This window comes from Syngnathus floridae, chromosome 10 (assembly GCF_059516105.1).
Source record: "Syngnathus floridae isolate MCC-2025c chromosome 10, RoL_Sflo_1.0, whole genome shotgun sequence".
Lineage (NCBI taxonomy): Eukaryota > Metazoa > Chordata > Actinopteri > Syngnathiformes > Syngnathidae > Syngnathus > Syngnathus floridae.
In genome coordinates this window covers 13,388,371-13,412,149 of record NC_142422.1, presented here as the reverse complement: position 1 = coordinate 13,412,149, position 23,779 = coordinate 13,388,371, and the positions used below count along the sequence as shown (strand labels likewise).

General features: G+C 45.5%; 2 protein-coding genes across 21 annotated transcripts; one reads left to right on the top strand and one right to left on the bottom strand.

Moving 5' to 3' along the window:
- Positions 1-1,395: 1,395 nt before the first annotated feature.
- Positions 1,396-3,421, bottom strand: rabac1 (Rab acceptor 1 (prenylated)). Of its 3 annotated transcripts, none has more exons than XM_088386483.1 (6): positions 3,264-3,421; positions 2,727-2,851; positions 2,438-2,650; positions 2,247-2,344; positions 2,056-2,157; positions 1,396-1,787 (listed from the first exon to the last, which is right to left on the bottom strand). In XM_088386483.1, exons 2-6 carry the CDS (start codon positions 2,807-2,809, stop codon positions 1,699-1,701), a joined length of 585 nt encoding a protein of 194 aa, XP_088242609.1. In that variant the 5' UTR covers positions 2,810-2,851; positions 3,264-3,421; the 3' UTR covers positions 1,396-1,698. The 3 variants fall into 3 exon arrangements, with proteins under 3 accessions (XP_088242609.1, XP_088242610.1, XP_088242608.1); XM_088386484.1 differs by having other exon boundaries at positions 2,727-2,830; positions 3,264-3,381; XM_088386482.1 differs by lacking the exon at positions 3,264-3,421 and adding an exon at positions 3,122-3,140.
- On the top strand, positions 3,382-21,709 carry dedd2 (death effector domain containing 2). 18 transcript variants are annotated; one of them, XM_088386467.1, is made up of 6 exons: positions 3,382-3,437; positions 4,400-4,489; positions 5,127-5,604; positions 5,883-6,014; positions 9,989-10,132; positions 19,808-21,709. In XM_088386467.1, the coding sequence occupies exons 3-6, from the start codon at positions 5,145-5,147 to the stop codon at positions 20,203-20,205; spliced, it is 1,134 nt and encodes a 377-aa protein (XP_088242593.1). In that variant the 5' UTR covers positions 3,382-3,437; positions 4,400-4,489; positions 5,127-5,144; the 3' UTR covers positions 20,206-21,709. The 18 variants fall into 18 exon arrangements, with proteins under 18 accessions (XP_088242593.1, XP_088242599.1, XP_088242604.1 ...); XM_088386473.1 differs by having other exon boundaries at positions 3,419-3,437; positions 4,400-4,507; XM_088386474.1 differs by lacking the exon at positions 3,382-3,437 and adding an exon at positions 3,943-4,088 and having other exon boundaries at positions 4,400-4,457.
- Positions 21,710-23,779: the final 2,070 nt, after the last annotated feature.

Here is a 23,779-nt window from a genome sequence, read left to right as displayed (position 1 = left end):
AAGTTATTATCATAGACAATATTTACAGACAAGTGCATAGACGCATGCCATCTCGACTAATTTGACTGCGCAGCCATATTCGAAGTGAAGCGATTTGTCAAGGTGCTCCTCTGGGAAGTATCATCATGCCAGAACGCACCCAATTATTACTGATTCGTTGCTTGGGATTTTATTTTCATTCTAACTACATTTTAAGGATATGTGCCAATTTTATGGCTAAATCAATGGCCATATCCAATACGGCGGAGGCCCCTTATAGCCCACCCGTTGGGACGAGTCTGCCGATGTCCAGGCACACCCAGGAAGGGGGAAGAGGACCGCAACCGCTGACTGTCCAACAATGTTAGAATATTGTACAATTACACATTTCAGTATTTTAAGTAATGCAAGTGAAATAAATGTACACATTTAAATATATATATATATATATATATATATATATATATATATATATATATATATATATATATATACATATAAAACAATACATAAGAAATATAAATTAGCTCATTCTACAACTGTTAATATTAAAAAACTACTGTATTTGAACTGAAAATAAATACGTTTTCAAAATATTTTGGAAAACGAAAAATTTAATATTCTCAATTGGATCCACCTTTAAAAAAATAATATTAACATATTGAGGATTTTAAAATGTCTCCAGTATTCCTTAGCAATAAATCACATGTTTTATGCAAACAAACACATTTTGTTATAACGGCAAGGACCTCATCGGAACGTGACTTCAATTTTTGCTTCAAATGCTACCTCAGGTACACAATGCAGGCAGCAGCAAAATAGCATCTCAATTCATGCAGTGTGAAATACAATTCCAATTATTTAAAATTCTGTATAATTACGTCATGAGGCTCATATGAATTACAGCTCCTAAAACAGAACATTTAACAAGCACCCAAACATCTCTTGCACGTGCTGGCTTTGTGTCACCCTGTTTTTTGCTCTCCATCTCATTGCAGTGCGACTTCACTCACGCTCCACCCCCTCCCACACCTTCAACCACACTTCATTTAATAGAATATCGATCCGCGCCTTTGCCGCAGTGAATGAGCCAGCGTGTGTGAGACACACATGGGGTGTGTGGTCAAGGTCATTGCCATGGTAACCTGAGCGAGGGAGTCTTCTGTAGCATGGGTCAGGCAGGTCAGGGGGGCGGGTTCATTTGGAGTAAAAAGCTAGAGATGGAAGATGAGCAAATGTTCCCACTGCAAAGGAGAGTAATGACAAAACTAAATAGACAACAAACAGAAACGGAATGGTTGGAAATGTGATCGCTCGGTCTGTTCTGCGGAGATGCAAGTTCGGCTAAAATTTCACATTTATACATTCAGTAGTTGAGACCAGCCAATGATACACTTAAAAAAAAACAAATTCTGCTGATATGGTCAGACTTTTATTTATAACACAAACCTCAAATATGACCCAATTAATAGAGTATATTAAATGTCAAAATACATCAGCCTGAGTGAAACAAGCTCAACTGAATTTATATATGTATAAAACAGAATCAATAGAAGACTGAAGGTGTTCAGAAGCTTTTAAATAGCACTTTTGTACGGTACAGAGTTGTTTCAATACAGGAAAGAAGTCAAATTTGGCATTTCATGATCATGTAGCCTAAACCGATGATTATGATCATACGCGTGTATCAGCAAGACGTTGTAACCAAGGTGCCGTATATCACACGGGCTCCATGAGAAGCTCCTCCATGTTGGAGCTTTCCAGCTCTCGGAATGCGGCATGACTGCCGATCACGAACAAGGTCGCTCCTAAGAGGGGGGAAAAGAATTATCGTACGTTTTCTTTCCATGCATAGTGGATGTAATTCTACTTTTGACCACTGGATGGCGGCACACAATTGTGTTGGACACGATAAACTGCGTTTAAAGAACTTTTCAATCTAGAATTAAATAAGGTATTTATAGATTGTGAAGTTCACTTGTTCAGAGACTTTGGCATTGTCACGGCAGTTCATTGGTCAAGGAATAATGGGCAGCGAGTTCACCACTGGAAAGATCTGAGTTATAAAGGACTCACCCAGAACCCAAAAGACGGCAGCTCCGGCTCCAGCCAACCAGAAGACGGGTAAGGAGATGCCTCCGGCCAGACACATCTGGTGCGGGACAGTCAGCTCCTTGCCTGAAAGAAAAAAAGCAAGAGTGCAGATTAAAGATAAAGGCAAAGAAAATGCGGAGCCTCGCCATGTGTCAGTTGGCCCAATTACGTACCGAGGATCACCAGTTTGGACTCCAGCGATTTAAGGTAGATGATGTAAAAGGCACCGATGAAAACAGCCAACGCTATCAGTAACATGGGAGAGCTGATTCTGAAGATGTAAACAAGCCGGATAGCCATCATCACCGCAGTATACAACAGAAATTAAGCCGGCCATGGAACAAACCTTGGCGACCGCACTTACATGCAGTAAAGGATGAGTCCAAGGAAGATGAAGGTATAGTTGCTATTGTACGTGTCCACGTTCTTTACCACACGCTGGCACATCTCGCCAAAGTTGCGCGGCCTTGAGAACTTGCGTTGGTCTGCAAAGCTGGCCCATGGTCGGATGGACACCCGCCTCCGGTCCAGCCACTCTTTGGCTATGCTGACTGAAAAGCCTTTTGGGAGGCCGAGCCTGGGGGGGGGGGGGGGGGGGTCATTGTGAAAAATTGACTTATTGTTCTGTGGAGTATTAGTAATAAACGTCTTACTTGGCAAGGATCCCAGCTGCACCAGCCGTGCCCGTCGGATGAGCATCCTCAGCACTAAAAACATCTCCAGCTTTGCTCTCCATTTCCACCTCGCAGTTCTCACCCTTGAGAATGTTAGTTGTGGCCTGGTTAATAAAAACGTGACATTGCAATGATTGTTGTGTTCCATTTTTCACATTTAGCACTAGGTTATTACTGTGGTGGAAGTTAGCCAACAGTGGAAATAGTGTGTTGTCAGTGGACCGGAAAATATTTGTCAGCTGCATGATAGGCGACTCCGACACGTCACAAAACAAATGTTTTGCATATCACGACACGAAGGGCATTTTACATGTATAACACGATTCGATAACTTTAAAAAGAGCCAAAGACAAATCGAGTAGCTAATCTGCTACCAGTCGCTTCTTCGTCTTTGTTTTAAATACGTCGATAGTTAAACAACATAACGACACACGTCCATTTCGCTTGGGTTTCACCCTAACAAACATAAAAAAGAGTACTTTGGATGAGTAATTGTAACAAAAGAAAGTCTCTCACGCAATCGAATTGTCCGTGGTACCTCCGGGTGTTGACGGAAGTGACGTATCTTGTTTCTTCCAACGAATGAGTTGGCAAACCGCACAACACAGCCTAGTCATAGCGGATCTGAGACCAGCTAGCAGTGGTTTAAATCCTCTCCACTATAATGATGATGATGACGACGACGATACGGTGAAATAAACTGACGCCAGACCAGCAAAATAGATAAAATAGCCCCGGCAGCTGTGTAATTCTGATTACTGACTTGCGGTCAGCTATTGCGTTGTTTTGGGGGATGTGATTGGCCAGTTTCTTAGCGTTGTTTTGTTGATAGGCTTTACAAATCAACGTCTGATTGTTGTTGTTGTTGTTGTTGTTGTTGTTGTTGTTGTTGTTGTTGTTGTTGTTGAAAACAAACGATTTTAATGTACTCATAAATTTGTTTAGGTTACATAAAGAAAGGCGCTCTAATATGTAAACGGTTACAAAATTGCCCCGAAGTCTTCCTTTTTCCACTTGACTGCGCGTAGACTGAAAATAAACTGACACCAAGAACAAATAAGAAGCGTCGTCCTCATCTTAAGGCACCGATTTGAGATCAGCCAAGAGTCGTTTCCTCTGCTTAAAATGTGACGAGACTGAATAAATCTGACACCAGATCAGATTCGATGTGTACGACATATTTCATGAACCGACTCGGGATCAGCCATCGCTGCCGCTTTGCAAGCAGATGACGATTACAAATCTGACACTGAATCAGCGATAAAATGCGACGTCTCTAACCTATGATTGGCCTCTTTTTCGCTGTAAGGAAGTTGGCACTGTCTCGACGTAAGAAGGGAGGTGAATATTACTCCGTTGCTTGTCTTAATATCGTCTTTTCAACGCCCTGACAGTTTAATGTATGTTGCTTCATGGGACAAGAAAGCGTTAATTCTTGACTGTAGCCTATTCTTGTGAAGGTACTTTAATTAGCGTGACGTAGCGATCACCATAATTATGCTGCGCTAACTCAAGCTCATGCCGTGTAAGCACAATACAGTTACTGAGGGTTATATTCGATAAATGTCGAGTTATTAGTTATTCAAAGAGTAGTATTAAGTAAGAGTCCGTCATTTAATAACTCGTTGTAATGTTTGTGTTTCCCCTCGCAGTGACTCATATTTGTCAACACCCTCGACTGGCGAACGACCAACTCCTTCTCACACAGAGGTTTTCTGTTTCCATCGTTGGAACACATCGTTGTTAGTGTTGCTAGCTTAGTAAGACACCTGCTTAAAGCGTGATTAAATAAAATCTATCGACCTAAACATCATAAACTCTTCAAATGATCAATTGTCGTATGTAAATATGTCCTTGCTGCCCTCGAGTAGACCTTTCTGTCTACAATTGATTTTTCAAAATGAAATTCAGTGGGGCGGCTCGGTGGAGCACTGGGTAGCACGTCCGCCTCACAGTTAGGAGGGTGCGGGTTCGATTCCACCTCCGGCCCTCCCTGTGTGGAGTTTGCATGTTCTCCCCGGGCCCGTGTGGGTTTTCTCCGGGCACTCCGGTTTCCTCCCACATTCCAAAAACATGCTTGGTAGGCCGATCGAAGACTCCAAATTGTCCCTAGGTGTGAGTGTGAGTGCGATTGGTTGTCTGTCTCTGTGTGCCCTGCGATTGGCTGGCAACCAGTTCAGGGTGTCCCCCGCCTACTGCCCGATGACGGCTGGGATAGGCTCCAGCACGCCCGCGACCCCCGTGGGGACTAAGCGGTTCAGAAAATGGATGGATGGATGGAAATTCAGTAGTTAATGTCTCTATTGTTATTGATGGAATTAAATGGAAAATGAGCTTATCTAACGTATATATGTATTCCCCTTCATTGTCTCAACGCAGGGTACGGGTGACTTCACCATGGCCAGCTCCGCGCTGAGGCATTCACTCGACTGGGATGAAACAGAATGTCTCAACTTTTACGGGTTGCTGTCCCTCCACGAGGTCTTCAAAGTTGTCGGCTCTCAGCTGACAGAAACCGACATCGACGTGCTCTCCTTCCTTCTGAGTGAAACTTGCGCCTATATTCACCCCTTGGACCCCACTGGCTGGACGGTGAAGCCTGACGAAGACGACACGCTCGGCCCTGGCGAAGCCCCGAGTCCCGAGCTCCTGGCAGCCTGGAGGCGCATGCAGTCACGGGTCTCCCTGTGGCCTGCGGTGGCTTGCTTCAAGCCCAGGAATGGCCTGGAATTATTGCTGGAGCTGGAGAGGCGAGGGTATATGAGCGAAGGCAACCTGGAGCCGCTTCTGCAGCTTCTCAGAGTCCTCACCCGACATGACTTGCTGTCTCTTGTGTCCCACAAGAGGAGAAGAACTGGTGAGTCCCCAAGACCAATGGCACCACCTCAAAAAGGGTTAAAAAAAAAAATAATTATTATTTTAGTGTATTGCTCGTGTTTGTTAAAAAAATCCATGCGAAGTAGAATAGTAATTGCAATATTGGTACGGGGTGGGGGTCACAATTCCAAGTTTTCAAAATTGTGCAGTCCTGCCTTTTCTGTTGTTTTCATTAACCATGTAACTGTTTATTGAATGTGTCAGTCTGTGTTTGCCCACTTTGATGAATAACCACCACGTATTTTTCTGACTTTCCAGTCTCTCCAGAGAGAACTGACAAGCGATGCAGGGTGGAACCCAGACAGTTGCTGTGCACTTCTGGCCATAGGTTGCCTTCCTACAGACAAGCAGAAATGTCTCTTCCTCCCTCCACACAGCACGTGAGAACAGGTACGACCAGCTCCCCCAAAGCTTTAATTAGCGTTCCAGGAACCTCGTCGACCTGCTTTTTTCTCAGTTACGTTCATCATCATAAACTGTTACTACACTACTGCTACGTTTGCAGTCTGTGGCTGAATGAAGAGCAACAATGCTGATATCTAGAACTTTGAGAGCTTTGCGCTACAGTCAGATTTCAATGAATCAAAGTGGACCAAACAGCATCGTACGGAGGATGATTACGGCCGGTAAAGAAGAAAAAAAAAAAAGGAGGGTGACAGGATTCTGACTTATTTTTCTCAGAATTCTGAGAATAAAGTCAGAATTCTGACACGTTAAAGTGGGAATTCTCACTTCAGAGCAGTGCTTCTCAATCATTTTCTGTGATGCCCCCCTCGGGAGAAGAAAACATTTCGCGCCCCCCCATGCTTGTACCCTTCTTAACATTAAAGGAAACAAAATAAATTAAAGATCAACTTACAATAAAGAATAACTTTATTAAAAACATTGTTTTTTAGTCTATAACAGAACAGATTCAATATGCATCACTTTGCCTGAAATTAAAAAAATTATTTAAACTATAAACATTCTTGACCAACTGCCATTTTATGCTTAAAAAAAATAAAATAATAATAAACATACATATTAAATTACCGTAATTGCCGGACTATAAACCGCACCGGATTATATGCCGCACCAGCTAAAATTTAGGGATATTTCTTTTTTTTTTTTTCTTACATAAGCCGCACCGGACTATAAGCCGCACGTGCACACGAGTTTTTTACAAAGAAAGACAGTACATAGAAAGCCTTTTTAACGTTTTAATAACATACTTGAACATGTCTTTCTAAACATTGCCTGTGACGCGGCAGTAGTACCGCAGCAACGCGGAAGTGTGCGCGAGTTATTAGCGAAGAAAGACTGGACACAGAAAGTTTTTTTTAAAGCTTTAATAACATACCTTAACATTTCTTTCCAAACACTGCCTGTGACGCGGCAGTAATACCGCAGCAACACGGAATTAACACAGCAAAGTCACTGAGATGCGGCAGCAACACAGCAGCAACACGGTAGCAACACGGTAGCACAGCACGAACAGGGCTGGTTAAAAAAAACATACCAGTAAAAGTAAAAAAAGAGTCGTCTTCATCTTCCTCCTGTGCACTGAAAAAAATCGAAGTCTTCCTCCTAAGTGTCCGATTGGAATAGCGTTAGATATCCTTCGCCTCACACTTTCTCAGTCTCTTTCGTCGTCGGTTTTATGCATTTGTTCGAGTGTGAAGAGGTTCTGTTCATGCTAATCTTATTCATGCACGAAGCGCTAAATTATATTAAACTAGCGAGCGACACGTATTGCTTAAAAGCGGCATCATATGCATTTCTTTTATCCTCCATAATGACGGTTTGTGTATAAAAGCTTCCTGTCTTTGTGTGAATGCGGGTGTGTGCGTGATGCGCGAGACGATCACGTCTTCTTCGGCGTATTATCTCTTCTTCGTCTGTCTCGCTCTTACTTCCTGCTAGAGCGCCCCCTGGAGACCGGAGGCCGTAAAAATCCATACGTACGCTCCAGAGTAGACACAAAATAATGTCATCAACATCGACTGCCTTTGGCTTAAAAGCGGCATCATATGCATTCCTTTTGTCCCCCATGATGACGGTTTGTGTATAAAGGCTTCCTTTCAGTAATGTCCGTCTTGATCGCGTGATGCGCGAAATGTAAACACAAACTAGCACGTCTTCTTCGGCGCATTATCTCTTCTTCGCCTGTCTCGCTCTTGCTTCCTGCTAGAGCGCGCCCTGGAGGCCGGAGGCCGTAAAAATCCATAAGTACGCCATGCCGCCGTTTAAGGTTCAAAGTAACCTTCTGAATAAAATGCATTAAAAGTTCACATTACAACTTGTTTTTGGTGAGCAAAATGTCAGAAGAATTGAATTTAAATGCTGTTTGATTGGGTTTTAATACAATGCAGATTACTTCACTGGTTTCTTTTATATCAAACAAGTTGTTATCAAACAACTTGTTTGATTTAAAAGAAACCAGTGAAGTGATTAAAAAAAGGAAAAACAAGATGAACTTAGTACAATTACAATGCAGATTGTCCAAACAGCGCCACTGCTTTGTGTAATCTCTGAGTGATATGGCAGAGTAAGAGAAAGGGTTTAGAGCACAGGTGTCAAACTCAAGGCCCGGGGGCCAGATACGGCCCGCCACATCATTCTATGTGGCCCGCGAAGACAACTTGTGCATCAAATTCGTGTGTCATTACTAGAATTGCAAATTGTCTTCACTTTTAATAATAGCTTTTTTTTTTAATATTTGACCAGTTTTTACTCGTCTGATTTGAAAACGAGTCGTCAGTTTGTTTTGTAGCTTTTACTGTATATAATAGTGTTAAGAGTAAAAGTGATCAAGTCATCACAAAATTCACGAAAAAAATCTTATATAAGCCGCACCTGACTATAAGCCGCAGGGTCCAAAATTTTGGAAAAAAGTCGCGGCTTATAGTCGGGAAATTACGGTAAGTAACAGCAATAAATAATATTCAATTTACAGGACAACAATCAGTCATGCACTGCACAAATCTGGCCTTTATGGAAGAGTGGCAAGAAGAAAGCCATTTCTCAAAGATATCCATAAAAAGTCTCGTTTAAAGTTTGCCACAAGCCACCTGGGAGACACACCAAACATGTGGAAGAAGGTGCTCTGGTCAGATGAATCCAAAATCGAACTTTTTGGCCACAATGCAAGACGATATGTTTGGCGTTAAAGCAACACAGCTCATCACCCCAAACACACCATCCCCACTGTCAAACATGGTGGCGGCAGCATCATGGTTTGGGCCTGCTTTTCTTCAGCAGGGACAGGGAAGATGGCTAAAATTGATGGGAAGATGGATGGAGCCAAATACAGGACCATTCTGGAAGAAAACCTGTTGGAGTCTACAAAAGACCTGAGACTGGGACGGAGATTTATCTTCCAACAGGACAATGATCCAAAACATAAAGCCAAATCTACAATGGAATGGTTCACAAATAGACGTATCCAGGTGTTAGAATGGCCAAGTCAAAGTCCAGACCTGAATCCAATCGAGAATCTGTGGAAAGAGCTGAAGACTGCTGTTCACAAACGCTCTCCATCCAACCTCACTGAGCTTGAGCTGTTTTGCAAGGAAGAATGGGCAAGAATTCCAGTCTCTCGATATGCAAAACGGATAGAGACATACCCCAAGCGACTCGCAGCTGTAATTGCATCAAAAGGTGGCGCTACAAAGTATTAGCGCAAGGGGGCCGAATAATATTGCACGCCCCACTTTTCAGTTTTTTATTTGTTAAAGTTTAAATTATCCAATAAATTTCGTTCCACTTCACGATTGTGTCCCACTTGTTGTTGATTCTTGACAAAAAGTTAAAATTTTATATCTTTATGCCTGAAATGTTGAAAGGTTCAAAGGGGCCGAATACTTTCGCAAGGCACTGTAGATTTCGTGTGACTCTCAATTCTCTTATCTCCGTCGCTCTCCGCCGTTCTTTTCAGCCCTGTTAAATATTTTTCCATGGTGTCCCACTGCACTTTTTATCGCCTGCTCTGTGATGTGTAAGCGTATGTTCCGTGCGCTCTACACTGTAGAGCGAATACTCCTTGCGCACACTCTTACAGTGATACCGCCACGCCCACCTACTGCAGTGAATGTCTAATTACCCTTTAATCTAGTACAGCCAAAAGAAAAGCATGTTCCCTGGTGTCACACGAGCCCCTCCTTGGCAACGTGCCGTGCCCCCCCACTATTTGAGAAGGACTGCTTTAGAGGGAGAATTCTGAAAATAAAGTCAGAATTCTCACTTTGAAGTGAGAAAAAAACGCAGAATCCTGTCACCCCCTCTTTTTTTTTTTCTCTTTACAGTCCTAATCTTCTTCCGTAGCATCGAAATGCAACTTGCTAGTTAAATCCAGGGGCTAACTCATTTTGCACGTTCCGTGGTAGATTACGACCCCATGGCGAGCGGAGCCTCCGTGCCGAGGCAGAGAAGAAGAAAGAGAGGGCACGGCTGGAGTTGCAAGCCCAAGAAGACCGGCAGGCCGTGCCAACGGCTGCCACTGCCGACGCCGCCTCAAAAAGCGTCATGCAGTAAGAGCCGCATGCTCCATCTCTAATAGTCCATGGTTATCATTTTGCTCCAATCTCACACATTTGCTTTGAAACTTTCTTTTTGCCTTCTCCATGGCGCGCCCCCAAACTGTGCTATGCTGCGGCCGTGATGAAGTACATCAAACTTTTGCGGTCTAAGACCTTCTTGTCTTTGAACGGGCGCACTTGTACGTCAGGAAGCCGATCCGCAATCGTGAGTGCTTTCAAACGCTTTGTTTGGCCTCGCCTCCGTCCAAAGCACGCTCAAGGTCGGACGCACTTCATGATTCAATTACATCTCTCATTTGAATGTTGCGGTGGCGTGCAATTCAAGGCAAGTTGAAACTTGAATGTCATGTTCGCTTAGCTTGTCGTTGAGTGTCATTGCTCATCTGTTCTGCATGGGACAAATCGTGTCGGGATTGGGGACGGCCAGACTAGTTTGTCTTTTAAGAATATTCAGGAGTTCAGAACATTCACAGTGTCGTATAAAAAAAGCAAACGCCCATCCCTAGTTTGGCTCCGTCTACCTGCATTTCATTTTCCACTCCTTTTCTTTTCCACCGCGTTGGGGCTGCCTCTGAACTCTGAAGCGCTAGTCGCATCCTTTGGTTTCTTTTGGAAAGGCTTGGGATGGAGTCCTACCCCAACAAGTGGCCAACGTCAACGTCTGTTGTCCACCCAATAACGGGAGTACGAGCAAACGAGGGCCGGCGCGATCAGCGCAGAACTTATTTGAGCCTCTCAGTAACTCCCCGTACCGCTGTAGATGTTTTCAATTAAGTCAGAGCAGAAATCCAGGACACCGAAATGCAACTTCAAACTTTGATTTTCATCCTCTTCGTTTGCACACAAGCGGCCGCGAAAAGAAAAGTAAAGAAGCCACATTGTCTTGTGCAAAGCTGCTCTATTGCCACAATTGAATTTGCCGCTCACCTCGCAGACTCGAAACAATGGTCACCGTTTCCCGCCTCGATTGATGACAAAAGTCGGATGAGTTTTTTTTCCAGGGCGCGAGTGATGTGACTGTGAACATGTTGCTGCTGTCCTGACTGCGCATTTGATTCCAGCAGGTTGACTCATGATTGTGCCTCAATAGGATGACGGACTCAGGCAGGCAGACTGAAGAGCAAAACAAAAACAAAACAGTCTGGGCCCATGCCTGAAAGGTAAAAGAGGCGCAACTCAAGCGGTGGGTGTCTGTGTACCCCGAAATGCTGTCGCTGCTCACTGCCCAACTCGGCCGTCTCTCTTGCTTTGCAACACATTCTCCAAGTAATTGTGAAAAGCCAAGCAAACGTAATTCCATTCGTCGAGTAGGTTTTTCCTTTGAAACCGACGCTAGCGGATCAAGACTATTCTGAGATTTGAAATGTAGAAATACAGGACGGTCTCAGAAAATTTGAATACTGTGATTAAAGTTCTTTATTTTCTGTAATGCAATTAAAAAAACAAAAATGTCATACATTCTGGATTCATTACAAATCAACTGAAATATTGCAAGCCTTTTATTATTATAATATTCCTGATTATGGCATACAGCTTAAGAAAACTCAAATATCCTAACTCCAAATATTAGAATATTTCCTCAGACCAAGTAAAAAAAAAAAGATTTAAAACAACAAAACAAAATCAAACATTTGAAAATGTCCATTAATGCACTCAGTACTTGGTTGGTGATCCTTTTGCACGCAACCAATGCGGTGTGGCATGGAGGCAATCAGCCTGTGGCATTGCTGAGGTGTTATGGATGGCCAGGATGCTTCAATAGCGGCCTTTAGCTCATTTGCATTGTTGGGCCTGGTGTCTTTCAGCTTCTTCTTCAAAATACCCCACAAATTCTCTAATGGGGTTCAGGTCAGGGCAATTGGCAGGCCATTCGAGGACAGTAATGCCATAGTCAAGTACACCATTTACTGGTGGTTTTGGCACTGTGGGCAGGTGCCAGATCATGCTGGAAAATGAAATCATCATCTCCATAGAGCTTTTCAGCAGACGGAAGCATGCAGTGCTCTAAAATCTCTTGGTACACAGCTGCGTTTACTCTGGACTTGATGAGACACAGTGGACCAACACCAGCAGCTGACATGGCTCCCCAAACCATCGCTGTCTGTGGGAACTTCACACTGGATTTCAAGCAACTTGGATTTTGCTCCTCTCCAGCCTTTCTCCAGACTCTGGTGCCTTGACTTCCAAATGAAATACAAAATGTGCTTTCGTCTGAAAAGAGGACTTTGGACCACTCTGCAACTGTCCAGTGCTTCTTTTCCATAGCCCAAGTCAGACGCTTCTTCTGTTGTCTTGAGTTCAGAAATGGCTTGACCGGACACGTCTGTGAACAGTGGCATTTGATACCTGGACTCCACCTTCAGTCTTTGAAGCTCCCCCAAATTCTGGAAGCGACTCTTCTTCACAAGGCTGCGGTCATCTTTCTTGGTTGTGCAGCGTTTCCTGCCACATTTCTCCCTTCCAACAGACTTTTTGTGGATGTGCTTTGAAACTGCACTCTGTGAACACCTTGCTTTGAGAAATTTCTTTTTGTGTCTTACCCTCCTAATGGAGGGTGTCAATGATGGTCCTCAAGACAGCAGTCAGATCAGCAGTCTTCCCCATACTTGTGATTTAGTTTACTGAACCAAGCTGAGTGTTTTTCAAGGCTCAGGAAACCCTAGCAGGTGTTTCGAGTTAATTAGACAATTCAAGTGAATACCCTACTAGTATTCTTTTTCATGACCATAGGTGAGGGTAGGAGCGTAAATCGACCGGTAAATTGAGAGCTTTGCCTTTTGGCTCAGCTCTCTCTTCACCACAACGGACCGGTACAGGGTCCGCATTACTGCCGACGCTGCACCGATCCGCCTGTCGATCTCACGCTCCATCCTCCCCTCACTCGTGAACAAGACTCCAAGATACTTGAACTCCTCCACTTGGGGCAGGATCTCATCCCCGATCCGGAGAGGGCATTCCACCCTTTTCCGATCGAGGACCATGGACTCGGATTTGGAGGTGCTGACCCTCATCCCGACCGCTTCACACTCGGCTGCGAATCGTTCCAGCGAGAGCTGGAGATCACGGCCTGAAGAAGCCAACAGCACCACGTCATCTGCAAAAAGCAGAGACGCGATGCTGAGGTCCCCAAACCGGACCCCCTCAACGCCTCGGCTGCGCCTAGAAATTCTGTCCATAAAAATTATGAACAGAATCGGTGACAAAGGGCAGCCTTGGCGGAGTCCAACCCTCACTGGGAACGAATCCGTCTTACTGCCGGAAATGCGGACCAGACTCTGGCATCGGTGATACAGGGACCGAACCGCCCTTATCAGTTGGCTCGGCACCCCGTACTCCCGAAGCACCCTCCACAGAACCTCCCGAGGGACACGGTCGAACGCCTTCTCCAAGTCCACAAAACACATGTGGACTGGTTGGGCGAACTCCCATGCACCCTCGAGGATCCTGCCGAGGGTGTAGAGCTGGTCCACTGTTCCACGGCCAGGACGAAAGCCACACTGCTCCTCCTGAATCCGAGGTTCGACCTCCCGACGGACCCTCCTCTCCAACACCCCTGAATAGACCTTACCAGGGAGGCTGAGGAGTGTGATTCCCCTGTAATTGGAACACACCCTCCGGTCCCCCTTCTTAAAGAGGGGGACCACCACCCCAGTCTGCCAATCCAGAGGCACTGTCCCCGATGTCCACGCAACGTTGTAGAGGCGTGTCAGCCATGACAGCCCCACAACATCCAGAGCCTTTAAGAACTCCGGCCGGATCTCATCCACCCCCGGGGCCTTGCCACCGAGGAGTTTTTTGACTACCGCAGTGACTTTGACCCCAGAGATTGGAGAATCCGCCTCAGAGTCTCCAGGCCCTGCTTCCTCAATGGAAGGCGTGTAGGTGGAATTGAGGAGGTCTTCGAAGTATTCTCCCCACCGACTCACGACGTCCCGAGTCGAGGTCAGCAGCACGCCATCCCCACTGTAAACAGTGTTGACGTTGCACTGCTTCCCCCTCCTGAGACGCCGGATGGTGGACCAGAATTTCCTCGAAGCCGTCCGAAAGTCATTCTCCATGGCCTCACCGAACTCCTCCCACGCCCGGGTTTTTGCCTCAGCAACCGCCGAAGCCGCGTTCCGCTTGGCCATCCGGTACCTGTCAGCTGCCTCCGGAGTCCCGCAGGCCAAAACGGCCCGATAGGACTCCTTCTTCAGCTTGACGGCATCCCTTACCGCCGGTGTCCACCAGCGGGTTCGGGGATTGCCGCCACGACAGGCACCAACGACCTTACGGCCACAGCTCCGGTCAGCCGCCTCAACAATGGAGGCGCGGAACATGGTCCACTCAGACTCAATGTCCCCCGCCTCCCCCGGGACGTGGGAAAAGCTCTGCCGGAGGTGGGAGTTGAAGCTCTTCCTGACAGGAGATTCTGCCAGACGTTCCCAGCAGACCCTCACAGAGCGTTTGGGTCTGCCAGGTCGGACCGGCATCTTCCCCCACCATCGGAGCCAACCCACCACCAGGTGGTGATCAGTTGACAGCTCCGCCCCTCTCTTCACCCGAGTGTCCAAAACATGCGGCCGCAAATCCGATGACACGACTACAAAGTCGATCATCGAACTGCGGCCTAGGGTGTCCTGGTGCCAAGTGCACACATGGACACCCTTATGTTTGAACATGGTGTTCATTATTGAAAATCCGTGTCGAGCACAGAAGTCCAACAATAGAACACCGCTCGGGTTCAGATCAGGGGGGCCGTTCCTCCCAATCACGCCCTTCCAGGTCTCACTGTCATTGCCCACGTGAGCATTGAAGTCACCCAGTAGAACGATAGAGTCCCCAGAAGGAGCGCTCTCCAGCACTTCCTCCAGGGACCCCAAGAAGGGTGGGTACTCTGAGCTGCTGTTTGATGCATAGACACAAACAACAGTCAGGACCCGTCCCCCCACCCGAAGGGAGGCTACCCTCTCGTTCACCGGGGTGAACCCCAATGTGCAGGCGCCCAGCCGGGGGGCAATAAGTATACCCACACCTGCTCGACGCCTCTCACCGTGGGCAACTCCAGAGTGGAAGAGAGTCCAGCCCCTCTCGAGAGGGCTTGTACCGGAACCCAAACTGTGTGTGGAGGCTAGTCCGACTATATCTAGTCGGAATCTTTCTGCCTCGCACACCAGCTCGGGCTCCTTTCCAGCCAGAGAGGTGACATTCCATGTCCCAAGAGCCAGCTTCTGCAGCCGGGGATCAGACCGCCAAGGTCCCTGCCTTTGGCTGCCGCCCAGCTCACATTGCACCCGACCCCTTCGGCCCCTCCCACAGGTGGTGAGCCCATGGGAAGGGGGACCCACGTTTCCATTTCGGGCTATGCCCGGCCGGACCCCATTGGCGAAGGCCCGGCCACCAGACGCTCGCCTTCGAGCCCCGCCTCCAGGCCTGGCTCCAGAGGGGGGCCCCGGTGACCCGCGTCCGGGCGAGGGAAAACAAAGTCCATTTATGGTTTTCATCATAAGGGGCTTGGGTGAGCCGTGCTTTGTCTGACCCCTCACCTAGGACCCGTTTGCCATGGGTGACCCTACCAGGGGCATGAAGCCCCCGACAACATGGCTCCTAGGATCATAGGGGCACGCAAACCCCTCCACCACGATAAGGTGACGACTCGCGGAGGGGAGTCACGAGCTATGGGTCGTGACCGAAAGAACGAGATCTCGGATACAAGCGGCCGAAATGAGTTTTCTCCGCAGGATGTCCGGGCTCTCCCTTAGAGATAGGGTGAGAAGCTCGGTCATCCGGGAGAGACTCGGAGTAGAGTCGCTACTCCTCCACGTTGAGAGGAGCCAGATGAGGTGGCTCGGGCATCTTATCAGGATGCCTCCTGGACGCCTCCCTGGGGAGGTGTTCCGGGCATGTCCCACCGGTAGGAGACCCCGGGGACGACCCAGGATGCGCTGGAGAGACTATGTCTCTCAGCTGGCCTGGGAACGCCTTGGGATCCCCCGGGATGAGCTGGATGAAGTGGCTGGGGAGAGGGAAGTCTGGGAGTCCCTCCTAAAGCTGCTGCCCCCGCGACCCGACCCCGGATAAGCGGAAGAAGATGGATGGATATTCTTTTTCATGATATTCTAATATTTTGAGAGAGGATATTTGAGTTTTCTTAAGCTGTATGCCATAATCACCAATATTAAAATAATAGAAGGCTTGCAATATTTCAGTTGATTTGTAATGGATCCAGAATGTATGACATTTTCGTTCTTTTAATTGCATTACAGAAAATAAAGAACTACCATTATTATAATTATAATTTTCTGAGACAGTCCTGTATATCATCAGGTATTTGTTAGAAATAGTTCGCCGAAATACGAGACAATCCAACAACTCGATATTTGAAGGTTTCCGTGCCTTGATGGCTGCTGCTGTTTTGGTCGGCAACCGCGTTCAAAGGGGCTTGACTTTTGAATGGCCAATTAAAGTGGGAATTGTAAATTGGACGTGCCACACAAATGTTGTTCACCTTTGTGCCTATTTTACATCATGTCTTGACGCAGAAAGTCTCTGTCCAGAATTCCCCACGCCAGTTGTTTGTGTTTGCCACGCTAAATTGTGCTCAAATGGACTTGATGTGACAGCGACAGACGGTAAAAATTTTGTTTGGGCAACCTCAAGCAAAGTCGCGTCTAATGTCAGCCGCCCCGAAGTTCCACCCTCGGCGGCGACTGCTTGGGTTTGTTATGCTAGTGAAGCGGCCGGTCAGCACATGTTCAACCCCCTTGTCTCTCTCTTTCTCTCCTTCTCCCCTTGTCTTTGCAGTTGTAAACAGACCGACAAAAGCGTTCCATCACGCACGATCAGAGGGAGAACTCGTAATGCACAAAAGTGTGCGAAGCACAGCGCAGGGAGTTCTTTGCTTTTTGCCTCATGGCTCTCTTGTTCGTTCGCCGACCAGAAATGAGGAGCGATTAAGTTGACGCTGCTGGGCCAAGCAACTCCTTGTAAACGAAGTTGAAGTAACTTTGTTGTTGTTGTTTGTTTTCCACGGTCAAGCTCTGGACAAAGTCAAATGTTTATTTTTGTATTCTGTTTGCGATGGGTGCACTCTTCTTGTCCTAACATTTCACACAGGTCTTGACGCCTTTCCTAAAAGCGCTGCTCACGTCCTTCTGTACGGTAAAGCACTTTCTTCTCTCCATTTGACCTGTGACCCTTCATGTTGTATAATTTTAGATCTTCAGGGTAGCATTTGTTTAGCTTTTCTTGCTACTCGTGCAAGAAGTAACTCCAATCCGAATCATCATCGAATGGATCCTGATAGCGATAGAATTTGCATCAGACGTTTGAGTGACCGTCTTGCACTCATTCCGATGGATTCACTGTGAGCGCGCCAAATTGTTTTTCCATCGGTGTAATTACAGCCCTCGTTAAAGCGCTTTGCTCTTTTGCACAAATGTTAAGCGATGCGAGAATCGATGCCCGAATTTGACATTTGCCTTTCAGATGTTGGCATTTTGCAAACGTTGCCCCTCTGGAGCCTCGCGCGGGCCCACACAGATGAGGGGAGCTCCTTGTTTACTTTAAACACTCGTTAGCGGCAGAATGATTAACCAGACTCCATGATGGCGTTCCAACTCTTCAAACGGACCTTTGTCCTCCATTTGAACCTTTAGCCATTCATTGATTGTCAAACAAACTACTTTTAGAATTGTACATTATTTAGAGGCAACTCAAGTCAGGATTGTCAAACGAACTAAATCATACATTGTTTGTAGGCAAGTCAAGTCAGAACTGCAGCACCACTGGTCTAAACCTGTTACTCCAAAATCTAATTGCATTTGTGGAAGTTGAATAAGGCAGACAAAATGGCAAATCCATCTCGGGCAGCCATTTTGTCACTCGCCGTCGAGCAAAAATGACATTGCGGTGACGACCAATGGTGGCTCAGCTTGCGAATCTGAAAACGGGTGAGCCGCGTCTGGCAGCCTCGAGATGTCTTTTTCAATCGACAGCTAGTGGCAGTAGAACACAAAATGAGATTAATCAGAAAACAGTGCTTAGAAATCTATTTCTGAAATAATTTGTTCCCGCTTCTCACCAATTGATATTGTCAGACATCGCGAAAGCAGATTAATTGTCCTTCATTAATTCAGTAAAGAGATTTGCATCTGCTTTGCTTTGGAAAACAAGACTCAACCGTTTTTGCTGCTTTTTCTGACACGTTACGGACGGAATCTGTACCTAAAACTTAATCAATTGACGCGTGTGCTTTTTCTGAAATCATGTCTCGTTTCTGAGCGTTTTTTTTTTTTAAGCCGATTCATCGATTCCTTGACAGACCTCTTGAGTCATTTTTAGTCGCAGCCCTAAATTGTCCTGTTTTTCCCCTATACTAAGCGTGGAGGATGTGTTGTTTCTGGTGGAAGAGTTTCCACCAGTGTTGTTCCACACTAAAGCGCGCTTTGGAGGGGGCGAGATGAGTTTCTGTTGCAGCCAAAGTCACCAAGCAGCCGCTTTCCACTGCGCACTTCTGGAATAGCGACACGGGGGGGACGCTCTGTCTGTCGGCGGTGCTCGTGCTCAGTACAGTATGTATCCTCTGATCTTCCTCGCTGCGCTGTTGCATGACCGCCAATTCTCTTCCAAGCAGATTTTACACTTGAGCTTGAACCTAGAAAGAAAGAAAGAAAGCAAGACAATTCCTGAGCTGCACGCTGCTAAGTCTACCAGGCGTTTTGCTGAGTGTGCAGCTGGCACCGTGTCCAAGTCAACCGGTTCCGTGGCAGCAGTATTTATCGTTGCCGGTTGGCTAAAACAGCCACTTTGCTCCACCTGAGTGCGCCTTTTTTTTTCTTCTGGTTCTTGGCAACCTTTGTACCGCTTTTAGCAAAAGCTCAATCGAGAACGACCACGTGTACGTTCCGGTCCAGTTGGTGCTCTGCTTACTCGGTTGCAAGCTCGTTTTTTTGGGAGAAACTGCTCTTGGATTCAGTTACTTTTCTGTGATTTGGTGCTGCTGTGTGATTGATCAATGAAGGCTTCAGTTTTTCCCACCGCGTACGATCGAGCCAAACTTGGCTCTGCTCTCCATGTTGACGCAAATCCACTTTAAAAAACAGGGAAAATTTCTCACAGTCTGCCTTGGTTCCGTACGTAAGGCTCTACCGGTCACTCACTGGTACAGCAGATTGGTCGTAAGACAATGGTTTATTTATTTATTTATTTATTTATTTATTTATTTATTTATTTATTTATTTATTTATTAGGGTTTCTTTTGAACGGTCATAAAGTAAAAGTGAAAGAAAACCATTTGAAAGAAACCACAAAAGCTTTTGCATGAAATTATTTGACTCAGACTACAGCAAAGAACATTTTTGCTATACTTCTAAGTTACTTTAAAGGTAAAATATAATTTTTATTTTCAAAATGTGTTGACTATCTTAGTTCATTTTAGCCAAATGTAATAATTTTGCTGTGGATTGACACAGCGCATTGGATACAGCATGTTTTCTCGACGCTTGTGCAAAGATTTGTGTAAAACTGAGCAGAGCCAAGCCGGTACTGTGCCGTGCAAAATGGCAGCCTCGGTTGCCAGTATGATGTGTCTGATTCCTGTGCCTGTTTCTCTTCCCCTTTGTTTCGATTGCCTTCCTTCCACACTACCGGATTTGTCCTCCCTCACCATGACCACGCTCTACTCAGACATCCGCCTGAGGGTGCGTGCCGAGTACCTGGAGCACGAGGCAGCGCTGCGCAATGGCGTGTCTTCGGACAAGCGGCAACCTCTGGAGCGCCAGTTCGAGCTGTTCCGGCAGGCTGACTCGCTGCTACGCGCCCGCGACCTGGGCGCCGTTGTGTGCGACATCAAGTTCACCGAGCTTGACAACCTGGAAGCCTTCTGGGTAGACTACCTAAGCGGGGCGCTGCTGGAGGCCCTCAAGGGGGTCTTCATCACCGACTCGCTGAGGGAGGCGGCAGGCTCCGAGGGCGTGCGGCTGCTCATCAGCGTAGACCAAGATGACTACGAGGAAGGCCGCCGGCTCCTGAGGGCCGGCGGGGCGCCACCAGTGGTGGACAAAGACGATCGCCGAGGTGTGTAGGTGGACTTTTTATTATACCACATTGACGTGCATAAAAATGGCAGGCTTTTGCTTTCATGTGATACCTCTAGCAGCCGCTAGATGGCAGCAAGCGCCACTGACAGTAAGCCTTGAACCTTGGTTTTTGAGTTGAGACCACAAATGCTTTTGATTTGCATTTGAATTCACGTCCAGGTGCTACTGTGTAGGGCAGCAGAAAGCAACAAGTTAGGACGAGGCAGAGCGGAACCAACAAAGGGACACTGGTAAGCCCCGCTTAACCCGAGTCGCAATGGAATAAAGGCCAGTTGAGCGTTCACAAAAGGGATCCATTCAAAATGCTTAAGGAGGGGAAAACCTGCAGCAGCAAGTTTTTCATTATTTTGAGGTGTGTGACAAAACTTCGGAGACTGCTGCAAAATTTGTTCTTTCAAAATCGAATTAGTTTGCAAATCAAACTTTGAGCTCTAAACTATGAGAACTTTGTAGTCGCTGCAGGATAAAACTACAGGCTCCATTTTCTGCTGCCCAGTTTCTTCTTGGATGAAGACGTCACAGTTCTAAAGTGGAACTCTGGCCAGTACAGTGTTGTACTTAACACGCACCTTATTATTCCTGTTGCCCACAGTCTCCCTGTGGGTAAAGTTTGTCTTACGGTAATTTTTGGGGACTGGGAAACCAAGATGAGTTGAAAGAGTTTTTTTGTTTTGCTTCAGAATCTCACCCTTAGTTTATCATACACAATCTCTTCTTTGCTGCGGTCCTCGAGTTTGAATGCTGGCCACATTTTCCGCACGGATACAATTTTGTCACCTTGCTGTAATATTTTTGAAGTGGAAAAGCCAGACAAGAAAAACTCATCTTTGCGTCTTAACTTTGGTGACAGCAAAACGCGTCCTCTTAAGATAAGATAGGGGAATCCCGGATTGTCCTAAGAAGATAACCCCGCAACTTGTGAATGCTGTGGTCAGTGGTCAGCAGATGACATGGTCGATTAGCTTCCGGCTTTGGCCGACAAGTCATCGCAGCAGCCCAGATGATAATTTCAGATGTGTGTGTGTGCGCGCATGAGAGCTTCCAGTGCTCGGCAAGTCAAACGGGTACAAGACACAACAGTGTGTCGCTCAATATGAGTGATGTCGAGGAGATCAAAATCCAAAGAGCGCACATCTGAGCCACGATCATCCCCGCGAGAGTGTCTTTGACAGAACGCTGTCTGGTCACCCTGCTGGAACTAATGCTGGGACTTCACTCGAAGGCCCCGATCAATAACGCTTTCGTACGGAAACCACTAGAACGACAAGACCAGCCTGGGCTAAAGGGCTGGACTCTGTAGGCCCAGACAAAAGGTTGTTGTTTCTTTGTTTTTTTGTAACTGTAATTATGCTTTAAAAAAAAAAAAAAGATTTCCTAGAAAATTTGTGTTTAAAGAAAATAAGGCTTGTCAACAATTCATGCTGTTGAACAATACTAAAATAATATAAGTGAGGACTAATAAAATTAATAAAGGTGTGGTAACCCTTAATCTGTTAATCTGAGTTTTTTTTAATTGCTTAAAATATACATATATAGTGGTGGCCTTGAGATACAAGTTTAGCCATTCGTTTCTCGAGGCACCACTGTACTATACAATATGTAATCTCGTCATAGGGATTGAGTCCTGCCACGCATAGCAAAAGTCTGCCAGTAATTGACCCCCAATTGTGATTTTAATTGTTTAAAGTGAAGATAGATGCATGTGGAACTTGGTTACTTCCCGGGCTTACCTCTCGGTCCAAATGTATCACTTCAGCATATTTCCTGGACACCATTGGTGAGCACAAAACGCAAACAGGTTTATTTGTCACTATAGGGCAGTGCTTCTCAATTATTTTCTGTGATGCCCCCCTAGGGAGAAGAAAACATTTCACGCCCCTCCATGTTATTAACCTCAAAGCAAACAAAAAACTTACAATAAAGAACAACTTTATTAATAACATTGTTTTTTTAGTCTGTCACAGAACAGATTCAAAGTGCATCACTTTTCCTTAAAATAAAAAATAAATTATAATTACCGTACTTTCCGCACCATAAGGCGCACTGGATTATTCAAGAGTTTTTATTCGCCATGTTTGAGCGTGCCAAACAAGGAATTTGACTTTGGTACATCACAGCTTCTGTTCAACATTTAGGTCGGGGCGTCCAAACTTTTTGCAAGGAGCACCAGATTTGATAGTGAAGAGGCCCGGGGGCCAATACTTTTTTCAGACATTTTTTAACTACAGAAATTTCATGCAAATACATACTGTTATGAAACAAATTTCATTGTCCCAATTGTCTTAATTTTTTAAATGACAAAATAACCAAATATAATCCACTCAAGCAGATGTGAACAACTTTAAAAACACAAATTCTGCCTTTCATTCATATCTGAAGAGTCAGATAACATTGAACAAACTGTATGAAATAATTTACAAGAGTTTGAAATTATTTTTGCCTCATGAACATTTTAAACAGGAGTTATAAGTAATGCAAAGTTGTCTGTTATTATTAAAACTTAAAACAAGTGAATTTGCTCTTGTCATTTACAATATTTTTGAGAAAGTAATAGTTTGTGTCACATCTACAGGTTCATAACTTCAACAGTATTAACATGGCCACTTCGTAATATTTAATATTAAGTAATTTTTACTTTTGATTTACTTTTGACTCACAGCCCCACGTGATGAATCGTTGTTGTGATGCCAGTTCAGCTTGGAGCTGCTTCACTTTATCAGCGCGGTCACTCCCTGTTAGCTTGTCGTATGTGTTAGCATGTTTAGTCTGATGGTGTCTCTTTAGGTTGAAATCCTTAAACAAGGCGACAGTCTCTTTACGAATTAGACAAACACAATTGCCTTGATTTTCAGTGAAGAAGTATTGTAATTCCCATTTCTCTTGAAAGCGATGGCCCTGAATGTCAACTTTCCTCGTTTTCTTTGCAGTCGCCATGGCAGAAATGAGCGGAGAGGGCTGGTGCTGCCACCTTTTGGTAGTAGGAGGAGGAATTACAGTTTCAAGTTTCATGATTTTTTTTAATTCAGTTTGACAGTGCAGGCGAGCCATGAATAATACATTATAAGACCGAAGCTGTGGGCCGTATGAAATATGACCGGGGGCCAGATTTGGCCCGTGGGCCGGACTTTGGACATGGCTGATTTAGGTGACTAACAACACTCAGGACATGTGAAAAATGACAAATACCGTATTTGCTGGTGTATAAGTCGACTCGGTGTATAAGTCGACCCCCTAAAACTCGACGGAAATTTACGATTTTATGATATATCCTTTGTATAAGTCGAGCTCAATTGTTGCATTATATTAAACTTCAAAATTCAATCAGAAATATGCGAAATTTATTGACGAAATTTGTTCAAATTCGCGAGTTTGTAGCGAGCGATCTATACGCCATTTTAAATATTATTTACTTCATGACCCTGTAATATTACGCGCCGAGAGAGACTAACAACAATGAACACTCTTAGAAACTGGTTTATTTTTAGTTAAGAAACAACAAATTATAATTATAAAGTGATTGCCGGTACATAGAGTTCAAAATTCGTCTTCATCGTCGCTA

Coding starts and splice junctions, on each gene's coding strand:
- rabac1 (XM_088386483.1), bottom strand. CDS start 2,809: ATGGAGAGCAAAGCTGGAGATGTTTTTAGTGCTGAGGATGCTCATCCG. Junction 2,345..2,437: donor GGACTCATCCTTTACTGCAT/GTAAGTGCGGTC, acceptor TTACATCTTCAG/AATCAGCTCTCCCATGTTAC. Junction 1,788..2,055: donor TGCCGTCTTTTGGGTTCTGG/GTGAGTCCTTTA, acceptor CCCCCCTCTTAG/GAGCGACCTTGTTCGTGATC.
- dedd2 (XM_088386467.1), top strand. CDS start 5,145: ATGGCCAGCTCCGCGCTGAGGCATTCACTCGACTGGGATGAAACAGAA. Junction 6,015..9,988: donor CACACAGCACGTGAGAACAG/GTACGACCAGCT, acceptor GTTCCGTGGTAG/ATTACGACCCCATGGCGAGC. Junction 10,133..19,807: donor GCCTCAAAAAGCGTCATGCA/GTAAGAGCCGCA, acceptor CGCTCTACTCAG/ACATCCGCCTGAGGGTGCGT.